Consider the following 13,874-nt stretch of genomic DNA (forward strand, 5'->3'; position numbering starts at 1 on the left):
CAGACCATGTGTAGGGGTACGGCTGCTTCAGATCTGAAACTCTGCTCTTTATTCGCCTTGCCCCTTCTAGGACATGTGTGCACACAACAAGTGTACATACATGTGTACACACAACATGTACACACAACATGTTATCCAAAATGTTAGCTCGGTCTGGTCCTCAGGGAATTAGAGTGCCACAAACACTCCTGTTTAGTTCAGGGTGCATCAGGCAAAATAAGAGGGAGGTTATTTTTTGAGAATGCAGTAAAATTCAGGGCAGGATAAAACTCCTCAAAGTCTTGTGAGGGGTTATTTTCAAAAGCTGTTGAATTGCTTGGAGTTTTCTTCAGTGGTTGGAAGAAGTTGAAGAAATTTCCATCTGAGAAGGTCCAAGCTGACACTTCCTGAACCAAGGGTAGGCTTTAAGAGAGCAGGTAGAATAACACCTCAGTAGGATACATAGTTCTTTTGCTCAGTAATAGCTTGATTTGTTTTAGTACATCTCTTTCATTAGGAGGAAGAGACTCTTTGAATCTAAAACTTCTAGAGACTACTTTGGCTTGGAATTATATTCCCTGTGTCTAGAAGTAGAACATGTTATTAGTCTCCTGAATGTATCATGGACAGAAGATATATTTTCAGGGGTCTTTTCACAACTAACACAAAATGAGGACTGTATCTAATGGTGTAACACATGGAGGAAGCATTATACTCAGTAATAAAGCAAAAGAAAATAAATTTAGTGGTGATATTAAGGCAAGCAATCCAGTTGCAGAACAAATACGTAGGGTGAACTTCTAATTAGAATACAGGCTGAAATGTACATAGCTGTATATTGGTAAAGGGAGACAACCAACCCATATGAAAGAATAAAGACATTAATAGCCCTACTGTGCTGAAGTTTTAAAGTGCAGAGCAATCAGTAAAATCAGTAAATATGCCTGTGTCATTATTTCTGAAAGGTTCCTGAAAAGGGGTATGGAAAATATTTCAATAAAAACAGGTAGATATATTCAAAGTAATAAAACCTAATAAAATGTGAATGTGTCTTTGCTTCCCTAGTATTGAAATCTGTGTTTTTAATTTCCTTTGAATGAGCTCAAGGGAGCTGTATGACTGATAAGAAATAGCAGTATCACTTGTTCTGTTATTCAGTGCATCATGAAGGGAGCAAGGCTTTTTGAGCAGCACTTTCTCCAGTCAGTAAGGCCCACTGCAGCATCAAAAATGTGTGCAGGTTTTTGCTGTTGAGTCATGAATTTAGCTGATAGTAAATTTAACTGATTTTTTGGATTTATTAAAAGCATAGCGTTTGCCATAAGATATAAAATCCCAAGCCGGCTTTGTACAGAGCTGTGTCCCTGGCAGTGGCAAACATCAGACACGGCAGAGGAAGAGAAAGGAGCCAAAGGTACGATGAACTGGACCTAACCACTGCATGTTTGTTTATTTCTTACAAAATTACCACAGATTACCACAAGATTTGTCACCATCATTAACCTGCTGTGTAAATGCTTGCAACATCAGACAGCTATAGAATTGAACCCCATATCATCTAAAAAGGGTACTTTCAGCAAAAAAAATTGACTCAAACGTTAAAAAAAAATTTCTAAAGAGAAGACATAAAATACTAGTATTATCAGTTCATGTCTTTTTGTACACTTGTTCACTTTCCATGTGTATTAGAGTAGTTTCAAAGGCTTCCAGGGTTGTGCGATGCTGGGCCCTTGGCAGGCATAGCCAAAGACACAGTGTTAATGTGGCAGCCTTATCTCTGCATAGCTGTCATAGGATGATGAGACTGACTCGTTCTGGCTCACACAGCTTCACACTGTAAATCTGTGGAAAAGAAGAACCAGACCCAGTACTCGGAAGTCTTGATGCTGGTCTTCTCACCTTCCTCTCACCTCCAAGTACAAAAACAGTGGTGACGGGGCAACACTGTGGGCGGGAATGGAAGAACACTCACTCTAGGAAAAAGTGTGTTATTATTTTAAATCTTAAAGCCAAGACACTTGCTAAGAGGAGGCAAAGGAAAAAATATTTAAATAAATAGCATAAATAATAGTATGATGATAATAGTCTTATGCACATCACTGTCTCAGATGTCCAAGGCAATAAGTTCATGACTCAACATGGAAGCATACAATTTCTGTTCCCATAAACAGAACAGAAGAAAATCTGAGAAGGTTTAAGCTGGCCTGGATCCACTGAAATTATGCTCAATTGATATTGACAGAGAAGCTGATCTTGCTCCTTTATTATAGTTTCTAGAGCTATTAGCACACTTTCTTTGAGGTGATAAAGTTCTCTTATTAATGCCTTCCTCGTTTATTTGTGTTTTGGGGTTTGGGTTTTTTTTAAGATGTGTAGTCTGTTAAAATTGAGCAGTTCCAGTGTTACTTTCCAGCTTGAGTTTCTACTTTTTGGTAAATCTGTTATTGTCTAGAAGCAAACAGTGATTATCCTGACTTATGCAGAAAAGCAAAGCTGCTGCTGGCTGACAGAAAGAATTGCTGTCTCTCTAAAGGGGCCAGCACTAAAAGCATTCAAGTGATAAAGACATGGACTGGGTTGCTGAAATAGTATTTTCACTGTTGTATCGTATGTCAGCATTTCAGTTTCTTAACTGTGCTTTACTTATAGGATCAGGGCTTTTTTTGTTATCATGTTCTCTAAATTCAATCAATACTACAATTTTTGTTATAAACATAAAAGTGAAAAATAACAGTGGTGTAGCTTTGTAAAATTCTGCAGTTTTTTCTCATACAAAAGCTGCAGAATATTTATTCATTTAACACAGATATTCTTTATTTCTATGACCAAAAATTAGCATCAAACTGTCAGATATAATATCTCCATCTTTGGTATTTTTGTATTCAGAAATTATTTGATTTTGAGGTTTACTTTCTTGTTTTCATTTTTGAGCTCTCAAAAGCATCTAAGACTTCCAGCAGCTTTCGTGTATTCTCAAGTGGTTTTTTGTATTCTCAGCCTTTTAGTCCATTTCTGAACTCATTTTGAAAACTTTTAAACTAAAATTTCAATATACTGCTTATATTAATAGAAGTCCTTGCTCCATGTATGTGAAAGGTCATCGCAACAAAACTCATCCCAAACTGTCCTTATTGTCTTTGCATCCATCACAGATCTCACAAACTCATGATATTTGGAGAGACTCATGATTCATGGAGACACTTAAGTGTTAAGTTAATCAGACTCACAGAAGTTCTCCTACCAAGTCTGACCATGGACGCCCAAAGAGAGTCAGTAGAAAGCTCAAAAGGGAGGGGTGTCTGTGTGTTAAAACAATTCCTTCCCGTCATGTAGGTGCCCACTTGCACAGTGGGTGGATGAGTTGGCAGAATTTTAGGTATCTAAATCACTTCAGCAGTAAAACCTTTGGTATCTGCATCCCCTGGGATACCTAAGTGGATTAGGCAAGATTTTGTAGATCAGAGTTTTTTGATCTTGGCCAGCTAAACATGAAGTGTATCAGTCTTTGGATATGAGGTTTTAGATGTTTTTTTTAAACAGGGCTGTCCATTTACCTTGCTTTGATTTCTCAGTATGTGAGCAAAGGAGAAGTTTCCAGGTGTTTGAAGTTTACTCCCAAAGATCTATCCAGTCCTTTCAACGTGTCCAAGTGCTTTGGAAAGGAAAGGATTGCTTCAATATTTGAAGGTTAGAATATGTATGAGTCCCAGATACAGCACTTGGCAAGGTGTTGGAATGAGGTAGAAAGAAAATCACCAGCTCCATTTATTCCATTGATTCAGTCTAGGGAATGTATGAAGCAGACAAACAGTAGTTCTTCAAACTGGTGTCTTTATTTGATAAATATGCTGGTTTGGCCTTGGTTGGCTTGGGGGCACTTCACATTGTAGCCATTCAAGCTGACTCTCCTCTCTCTCCTCACTGACTGGAGAGCTGAGTGGAGCCAACAGACTCTTGGCACAATGAGGATTTGCCTGTGGCAGCATTGCCCTGAAAGATGGTCTTGCTCTCCCTGTAGCTGGGCCACTTCTCACAACAGCAATCTCCTCTCCCACATCCAGTGCCACCTGTCCAGGGGCAATGAGTGCTATCTGTGTCTTTGGGACAGCCAAATTCAGGTCTGCCTACACTGCCCTGAGCCCTGGTCCAGCTCTAAACTGGTGTATGAACAAGCACTTCCCTCCACCTCATTTGCCCTGTTTCTTACAGCAACAGTCCCAGAGCCACAGGCCAGCACAAACCGCTGGATCATCGGTTCTGACCCCAGAAATAATACAGGTTACAGTTTGCTCCCCCATTTGCCCTTTTAGCCTAATGTGTAGCTTTATCAGATTCTTAAGCTACCAGAGTTGTTAAATGGTTACTAAATCAGGCAACAGGTAGGATCTTTGCAGATGGACTGTAATAAGTCAAATTTGGGAAGTTTTGCTAATGAAGCATTCCAGTAGCAACATGTTCTGTGTTCTTCCCTTTCTCCAAAGAGCATGAAATTAGTGAATCAGCTTTAACTGTATTTTTTGTCAGTATGTCACAACCTCAGTGTCCTTTTAATTGAGTAGGAGCCTTGAAAGTGTGTTATTTAGATTCAGTGCTGAATTTGAAGGAAGCATGAAGTGCTTTTCTGGACTTTAGCACTGTCCCTATTCACACCTAACAAATGCAAAACTATTAGGAAACAGCTCTCATCGAATGATCCAACGTACAAAGAAGTGTTAAGGAAAAAGGACACTTTCCCAGTAGGCAGAACTACCACAGCAGTTCTGATGGCAGAGCATCACTCTTTATTTTTCTGTTCACATTTCAAATGCAGCTGTCACTGTAGCATCTAGGAATCAGTAGAAGTACTAGGAGGACTGAGATTAAAGATACTGATCTGAGCTGAGTTAAATACTGCCTGCATTGATGGACATGCAATTTTTGGTCCAGGCATTTGCCAGGAGAAAGGGACAAGTGTACATTTCAGTATTTTTTACACAAAAATGTGAAGGTACAGTAGGAAAATACAGTCCCATAAATTTGTTTTTTTTCAAATTATCTATGAGTTTAAATCTAGAGGAAAAAAACATCTCAAGAAACAAAGTAACAGAATATCATTAGTACTTCAGTAATTTTTTATGTCAAGCAGGGAGGAGGACCTTGAACCTTGAGCTTACATCACACACTTATTAGAAAATTTTTAATATGTCTTGTGGTTTCAAGAGATCTCCCAGAAAGAGAGAGATTCTTGAATTCAGAATAAGTTTACAGTCAGTTAAAAATGGTTAAATTACAAGTGTGCTCTAAAGTCAGAACACAAGCAATAATATCATCATCTGACCAAACTGTAGTCATTTGAGTATCTGATGTTCAAGTTGCAAATAGCTGGATGCTGTGCTAGAGAAAATCAGAGTTTCAGTCCTCTCTTCTCACTCTCCAGATTGGTGTCTAAATCTGGGAGTTACTCCCACACCTCACATACAGAGTCAGCCTGGGATGTGGATGCTTATTAAAGGGAAAGTTGCTCTGCTGTAGATCATTCATATCTTTGGCATTGCCCAGATGTAAAACGTTAAAGAAGATGAATTACACCGTATGTTTACTGTCTTCTTAAGTGTATCCACCATAACTGAAAGAGAGCTAGTAACAACCTTACAGTTGTAATATTCTACCTGTTTGTGTAGGCCTGATGTTGTATGAGGAAGAGAAACGCAAGATCTGGTCCTTAAGATCACCTTTCCTATTTGCCAAGAAGAAATGTTAGATTCGTTGTAATGAAATATAAGCTAAACAAAGCTTTGCTCAGAAGATGATTATTTACTAAATAAATTCTAAAGCAGGGGATTAGAACAAATATGACTCACATAGAGCAAGCTTAAATCCTGCACTGAGGTAAACCCTGCACAACTCAACTCCACTTAAAAAAACCCACCAGTTTGTAGGAGCCTTAGATCCACTGAGAATTTGTGCTTTTAAATCTCTAAGTTTAAAGATGCACTCTGGGTGAAAGAAATGAGCAAGAAACAAGCTGTAGAATAAATCTAAAATACAGTCTGCATGTAGGAGTTTCTCTTCTCCTGACATACAGAATTTCAGTTGCAGTCAGTGAAGTCATAGGTATGTGGGAAGACTGAAGAGTCATACCACAGCAGTGGTTCCCAACTGACGAGCAAAGTAGCCACTGTCACTTAACAGACTGAGTAGGTAATGCCAAGGAGGCTCAGTGGAAAGGGAGGCAAAATGTGTCAAGAGAGAAGGAGGGGAAAAGCCCAAACACAAAACCCCAAATCAAACCACTCTGCTAAGCCAGCTTGAAGGTGGCTAGTGTCTGTGCAAAATGGGAGATCTTGTAAAGGTCAGGTGTTATTACCCAATGAAAATGTAGAGTGCACTGAATAAAATGAATTAGTTGTTGCAAAGCATCTAGACGTTCTGGGAAGTGAGCCAGTAGGAACAGAAAATGATCAAACAAAAATAATGCTGAGTTCTTCTAGGAGAAAATGCGAATGTTGCTGTCTTACAGCATTTTCATGTAGCTCAAACAGCAACAAACAAGATGCAGACCAATGGGTTATAAATGCTCTGTAAAGGTTTATTTGCTTAAGCTGGGACACGGTGTGATCTGGTGGGATGTACCTCCATCCTTTAAGGGAGGAAACCTTGTGTGCTGGTTCCACTTCTGCTTTAGCATTGCTGTGGGGAAAGGGACCCTTCTTTTGAAGGCATCAGTGAAATAAAACATTGAGGTGCAGGGAACATCATCTTCTCTTTGCTGGCATCAGTCTGCAACATCTTACTCTTTTAAGTGTCACTGACTCACTGAAATGTATTTTGCACACCCCCTCAGCTTAGTCTTATAGCTCACATCAGTAGATTCCCCGGGTTTAGGTTGAATTATGGCTCTCTGTGCTGCCGGAGGTTCTTAGTTTCAAGGAATTAGAGCTTGTCTCCAAAATCTCAACCTCTCTTCTTGCAAACCAAACTTGTGGGTCACACAATGAACAAGGGGAACATGGCAGCTGGAGGGACAATTGACAAGGCTGTGTTTCTGTCAGAGAGGAGTCTCACCAAATGCTTATGCCGTGTTGCTGGGCAGCAGGTCATAACATTTTGCAGAGCTACCAGTAGAACTGTGGAGGTGAACAGGGTGGGGGGGTAGTTCTGTGCCGCTGTTATGCAGGTGAGGTTTGGAGTTTCTGGGATCACCCACCCTAAGACCAAGATACAGTTCCACCTATTTAAAATGAACAGAGCCCAAGCCTCAGTGGGCAGAGTAAATAAGGTGGCTGATTGCTCATACAGTGAATTGCCAGCTGCTTTGGGGATAATTGGACTTGGAAATATCTCCTTAATTTTGACAGGATTTTACAGTAATTGCTTGACTCATTAGTAACTTTAGTGCACCGTCCCACTGACCCTAACAAGGAATTGGAAGGAGGAACGATACAGTGCAAAACTGCTTTCAACATCCTTCCCACAGACTGAGAGATACTTGTTAACACGCTTTAAACCTCCTTTCCTTTCCTGAAGCTGCAGGACCGTGGGTGTAGATATCTGATTCCTCACCTAGTTGGTGTTGAAATATTCAGGTACCACAATAAAAAGGGCATATATTTACCTAAGATAATACATTAACGCAAGGTTCTATGAGACCTCAATTTTCAAGAGATGCCTTACACTCATTAATTTAATGTTAATTTGCATTTAGCAGCCCTAATGATTATATAGGTCAAGAAAACTAAAATATCTTTGTTCTCTGGGGTTTTCTTATCTCCTTAGAGTACGCTCGATTTGAGGCAAAAATCCATGACCTGCGTGAGCAGATGATGAATCACAGCATGAGTTCTGGGTCTGGCTCCCTGAGGACTAATCAGAAGAGGTCACTGTATGTCAGGTAAGCAGGAAGAGTCTTCTCCTGGGAATATGTCACCAGCTACTCTGTCTATGCCTGATGTGTGTTGTTGGTTTGGCAACGTAGGAAAGAAGTCTGAGGAACTGCCTTGAAACAAACTGAGAAATGCATCCATCTTACAAGCACAGCATCATTAATGACAAAATGGATAAAAGTCCTATTTGCCCTATTTGACCATTTAGAGTAATTTGCAAAGACCATTATACTTTTATAGTGATTTGGGTTTATGAGATTTCTTAGCTCTGTCAGTATCTGAGATGGATATTGTGGAGTATTTCCTTCCGTGTGAGGTCTTGCCCAGACATGGAATGAGTGTTCTCAGAAAGAGCACCTTTTTGCCAAAACGTTTTTCTTGCAAAACACGAACTCTTATAGCTATTCTAAATGCATGGCAATCTGCTGCTATCCCCTTGTGTATGTTTACCCTTCTAGCAGTCTATGCTGCAAAGAGTTTGCCATCTACCTAGCAAGATCAAATGTGCAGATGAGATGGCAAACAAGCTGCTGTCCACAGCGTAAATGAGGTAGTGAATAACAAAGGAATTACCTTTGTAATTTACTGTGAGCAGTGGCTGTAGTTTCACTTTGACTCTACGAGTCTCTTGCTGGACTGGGTGTTGCTCAATTGCCCCAGCAAAATTCTCACTGTCACTCACCCCTTTTGGGACTCATGGAGACTATGGGACTCTGTCAAGTATTTTAATAATCTTAATAATTATGCTTCTCTAGGCTTTCATTTTCACTCTCCCCTTTGTCCCCTCCATCCTCCCCATGCTCAGCATATAATTTGAAATTCCTGACAATCACGAAGTAGAGGGAAGCAATTTGTCAGCCTCTAGGCAGTGATAATTATTCACAGGGGAGCTAATTCAGGTGATAACATTGCAGAGATCCAATTAAGGCTAAATTCTACATTTTGTCATTATGCTCTCAGTGTGAAGGAGTAAGGTAGCAGAGAAGGAAGGGAAAACTAAAATGTTAGCATGAAGGGTCTTATTCTAATGGGCAACAACCACATGAAGCACTAATTGGTACTGCTGTCAGAAGGAGCAATGACTGAAGGGATATGGATCACTCTTACCAGTGATGTTGCTGTTGGACAAGGTCAGATTAGAAGTGTTGAAGTTTTCAGTGCATCTCTAGCCTTCTCTGACCTGAAGTAAGTTTTTTTCCAGACCAAACAGAGTGACTTTTTTGTCAAGAGCTTTAGTCAGCTCCCTGAATTTGCATTTTATGAAAAGCCACAATTGTGTGTGTAAGGATGGATAGATCCAAGCTTTCTTTCTCAAGGTAAGCTAGGAACCGAAAATGTGGGGAGTAATGGTGGGAGAAGTCCAAGCCAGCAACTGCAGGTTAATTGAGGTGTACACATAAAGGGCTAACGCTGGGTCCTGAACACCTTACTGCAGTTTGAACTGCAACAAAGCTTGATCCCCCCAGTGTGAGCACTGACCTGGTGTGCTCTGCTGAGAGCTGCAGCTTATTAACCTGCACTCTGAGCAAAGCTGAGATGTCTGTGCTGCATCTGGACGAGCCTAGCTCTTCTGTACAGTATTTCTCTGTGTGCACTGATGAGCCTGGTTTTCTGCTAGTTCATGAATTCTGGCTGTGGTCTGTCTCACTAAGCTGCTATGCCCTGGTGCTTCACTGCAGGAGCCTTTGATGTCTTAGCTGCTTATCTAAATGGCACTTCCCAAACCACAAATGCAAAACCTGTTCTTTTATTCCAGAATCGTTGTAACAAATGCCCCAAACCTCTGAAGCAGAAAACCACAAAAGCCTCAGTCACTTTTGTTAGCATTTACTTTTTTCACTCAAAACCACACAATTGGCTGTGTCCATGTCTGAGCAGCCTGTTTGAGAGGCTCTGTATCCTACATATTGCCATAACATGTTTGTAGTACAGTAGCACCTGCAGCCTTATGGCCTGTCGCTGTTGGTTCAGTTCATATACACTAATTACAAAGGTAGCTTATGTTTATGTTAGGCACTAAGGAAAAATAAATGTGGGCTCCAAAATGTACTTGTTTTCAGAGATGAAAATTTTCTCTTTATGGATACTCTTTACTGGCAGGGCCCATGTGAAAAGCTAGGATCTAGCATTTGGTTTCTATTTTTACAACTCAGGACATTTCTGTTTCAATGGATTATTTTAGTCAGCATGTGCAAGAGAGCTAGAGGCAAATGACCATATGTTGTTGTAAATCTCTAGCTGTAATGCCAAGTTTATGATTCAAGTTTGCTGTTTTCCTTTCTTTGGGATGTAGTGATTTTGCTGTCCTTCACTGAGTACGGCAAGCATGATTATTTTTTAAGCAGAAAGCTGAATTGAAGCAAATCACTATATTCTAGGCAACACCAGGAAATAAATTAAGATCCAGATAGGTTGTAATAATTGAAAATAAGTGTCATTACCTGCTCATAGAAAAGCCAGCAAAAGAGGGTGAGAAAAAATAAAGCTACAGTTATGCCAGTGTATGTGGGGTTCATTTGATACAAGGTTTTCTTTACCTTACAGTCCGTGATTTCCCCATCCAGCCCCTACTAAAAAAGCATAGCATTGAGAGATGTGAAATAAGCTATATTAAATTAAGTGAGGCAAAATGTAATATGTGGTTAAAGGGTTGAATGTAGGACTAGAAGTAGGTGGCTCAAAGCAGTTAAAAGTCTCACTTCAGGAGTGTACAACACAGGAAAGAGATCGAGAATTATTTGTTCAGAGAAACTGTGTAGCTCTTTGGCATGAGATCCTTTATCTCTGCATACTCTGGTGTTTCAGTTTTGTATTATTTTTTCTTTCTTTATCCTAGTCTGTCTCTCTGACACTTCCTGGAATATTTCCCACAAATTTCCTGATTTTTTTTTTTCAGTACTACCTGGTCCTTTTGTATCACAGATCGTGTATCTCTTTTTCAGATGTCATCAGAGAGTCCACAATATTAAAGGCAAAGTATGAGACTCTGGGGGAGGATGGAGCAGTAGGAAATGCTTTTAATCCTTTTAGGAGCCTACAAATTCTTTGTCACTAAATCTGAGGAAAAGAAATACAAAAAGAAATGCAGAAAGTGAGAGAATAGATAGGAAATGTAGAAAATGTTATTATTCATGCTTTATTTGGTGGTGAAAGTGAATGAATTTAAATTGAATTCACTAACTGCAATGGTAGGCTAAAAAAAATCTGCTGTTATCATTTTGAAGTCATTGGAATTCAGTCATCAGCTCATGATCAACAAGGAGAGTAAACAAACCCATCACCATCTAGATGTTGTGCTATATACATGCATAGCAGGGTCTTATGCAAATTCATGTCTTCCTTTTTGTCTTTTCAGCTCAAGATTTTAAAATCTGCTCTTGTAAGATATATATATTTGCTTGTCTTGAAATAAATACACACTTTACTTTGTCCTTCTTGGTCCATATCAATAGTCAAATTTTTTAGGCTACATATGGTTACTGTTGCTACTCTTAGGAAGTGCCAGATCATGTTATTTAACTCACAGGCTATGGAACATGACAAGCTTTTGAAGAGTTAAGCATCAGAGAAGTACAGTCCTTTAAAACATTTGTTGAATTGGAGCAGCCACTGAAACTTTAACTTCCAAGCTTTGAAGGAAACTGAGAGCTTGAGTGGCTTTCCTGTTGTTTTACTAGATTATTCCTGAGCTTAAAATACTTGTGTTAGATTGCTGAGGAGAAGAGTAGCCACTTCAGTAATTGCCACAATACATGCAAAGAAAAGGTCTTCAGGAATTATCTGGCATCCAAAACTGCTGTCTTAGAGTCTAGTTTTGGTTTACAGATGAAAATTAGTGAGATACACTTAGAATAAACAGTCACTGCACCATTTAAGCTTTATTCAAACCAGACAACTTCTGAAACAATGTTTGTGTTTAAAAAATCCAGTTGTCTAAAGCCACAACCAGGCGCTGTGGAGGTTTATCACTGTGCAGAAATAATTCAAAAGCTTCACACCCCCCAGCCCTTTCACCGCCACTTCTCTGTTTAAAATCTGTTCAGTGCTGTCAGTGACCAGACATGATTTCACCTCCTCAGGGCTCCTTGTTGCCATCTATGAAGGGACTGGTTGATCGTACTGAAATGCAGCTATTTCGGCTTCAGCACTACTTTCAAATATATCAGTACAAAATGGATGGTACAGCTGGCTGTAAGTGTGGGGATGGAAATCAGGGCTGGGGCAGGACTGCAGTGTCAGAAGTGGTTCTGAAGCTGCTTCTCCACTGTGCAGGGAAGAGCACTACAGTGGGAAGGGCTCTTCCCAATAAGTTGAAGAAGCTTACGATCAACCTTTTTATTTCCAGTCCATGTTGCACTATTTATAAAAAATGTGCACGATGCAAAGGGGTGTCCCTTAGTCCACTACATTTTTGTCTTCTTCTGACTGGAATTAGTGCTAAGCATTTCATAGCTGTGATAGATATGGGCCTTACAAACACACAGTATTATGTGATAAAAATGTGTGTGTTCTGGTTCATTTTTTATTGAGCCATGAGGAAGAATCTGGAGATTTGCCATCACAACTTAGCATCAGCAAAGGGAAGTCAAAGCTGAGGTACTTTGGGTGGTTTACTCTCATTCCCAGCACAATGGATTCTCCAGTAGGTATTAAACAGCTTTATACAAATTTCCTGAACTTAGGAATTAGCATGTTGCCATATCATAGATTCATAGATGGTTTGGGTTAGAAGAGACCTTAAACATCACCTGGTTTCAAACCCCTGCCATGGGCAGGGACATCTTCTGCTAGAGAGACTTTGATTTTCAACAGATCACAGAAATTCTCAGTTTTGAATTTTTCAGAGCTACAATTGAAATTCAGTAGAGGCAGTTTGTGAAGATTGAATCTGATATCCAGGGATGGTTTTATGCAATGTCTGTTACAAATACCATTCAGTCTTCCCGTCTTCTCTGAGGCAGTGAACCTCCACAGGCTAGTGAACATCAGGTCAAGGCTCCGTGGGCAGAATTCTCTTGGGAATCTGCACAGCCAGTTGCAATGCAGTCTGAAATCCACCTGAGAAATGCAATTCGTGGAGACATCATGGTAGTGAAACCTGAACACAGACTGGGTGATGGATAGCTCTAGTATGTAGGTCTGGAAGGAGAAATGCCATGAAGAGGTAATTGCGCCAGGGGTTTCCAGAAGGAGGTACTGAGGAAACCAGAGAGAGCTATGAAAGTCATGATTAAATACTCATTACCAGGAGAGAGAATATTTTTTTGAGAGATGTATATGTGCGTGTGTATATATTATATATATATAAAGAAAATCCAAATAGATACATTAGTGTTAATTACATGCTATATCTACATACACATTGCAAAAATCTTCACTTAAGCGAGTTGCCTAGTATCTCTCTTGAGTCAATGGAGTGCACTTGGCACTTTCAGAGTACAATTCATGTCATCCAGAAGTAGACATCTAAAATTGCACAGGCGAATCATGCCCTAAAAATGTCTCTTTCTCACAGTTGAGTGGAAGGAGCCTCAGGTGATTAGCTGAGATGTAAACATCAATATTAGAGACACTTCAGGTTATGTGACCTGAATCCCACGCACACTGACAATCTTTCTGCTTTGCTCTCTCTCACACACACACACACGAGTGTTCATATGCTTATCTAGGAGCTGTAACATCAGGCTTCTGACTGTTTCTGTGCATTCTTCTGTGACATAGATTAGAAACACCAACAGTCTTGTTTAATTGGGCTGGTTTTTTGCTCGTATTCTTATTCCCCAGAATTCCTTCTGAATTCATTTGTCACTTTAGTTAGCGCTACTGAGGATCCACAGACACTCAGTACACGGTCATCAAGCTGGATGAGTTTAAGACTCCAGCATCTGAGAGCATCCGAACTGTAGTTTCTTTCAGGTTTTGCAGCACTGTGGGCCAGTACAGATTTCTGGAGAGCAAATGTAAGTGAGCTTGGCACCTAGACATTATTTTTTGTGTTTGTTTTAATGAGGAAATAGCTACAGCTTACATAGC

General features: G+C 39.9%; 1 protein-coding gene across 32 annotated transcripts in view; it reads left to right on the top strand.

The window, feature by feature from the left end:
* DLG2 (discs large MAGUK scaffold protein 2) overlaps positions 1-13,874 on the top strand; it is a 1,000,200-nt gene that overhangs the window by 903,673 nt on the left and 82,653 nt on the right. For 31 of the 32 annotated variants that reach the window (XM_048294433.1, XM_048294432.1, XM_048294434.1 and 28 more), the window contains one exon: positions 7,735-7,849. In XM_048294433.1, coding sequence (XP_048150390.1) covers positions 7,735-7,849 — 115 coding nt within the window. The remainder of the gene's footprint in view (positions 1-7,734; positions 7,850-13,874) is intronic. The other variant, XM_048294466.1, reaches the window with a different exon arrangement.

The sequence above is a fragment of the Corvus hawaiiensis genome, chromosome 2, assembly GCF_020740725.1.
Source record: "Corvus hawaiiensis isolate bCorHaw1 chromosome 2, bCorHaw1.pri.cur, whole genome shotgun sequence".
NCBI lineage: Eukaryota > Metazoa > Chordata > Aves > Passeriformes > Corvidae > Corvus > Corvus hawaiiensis.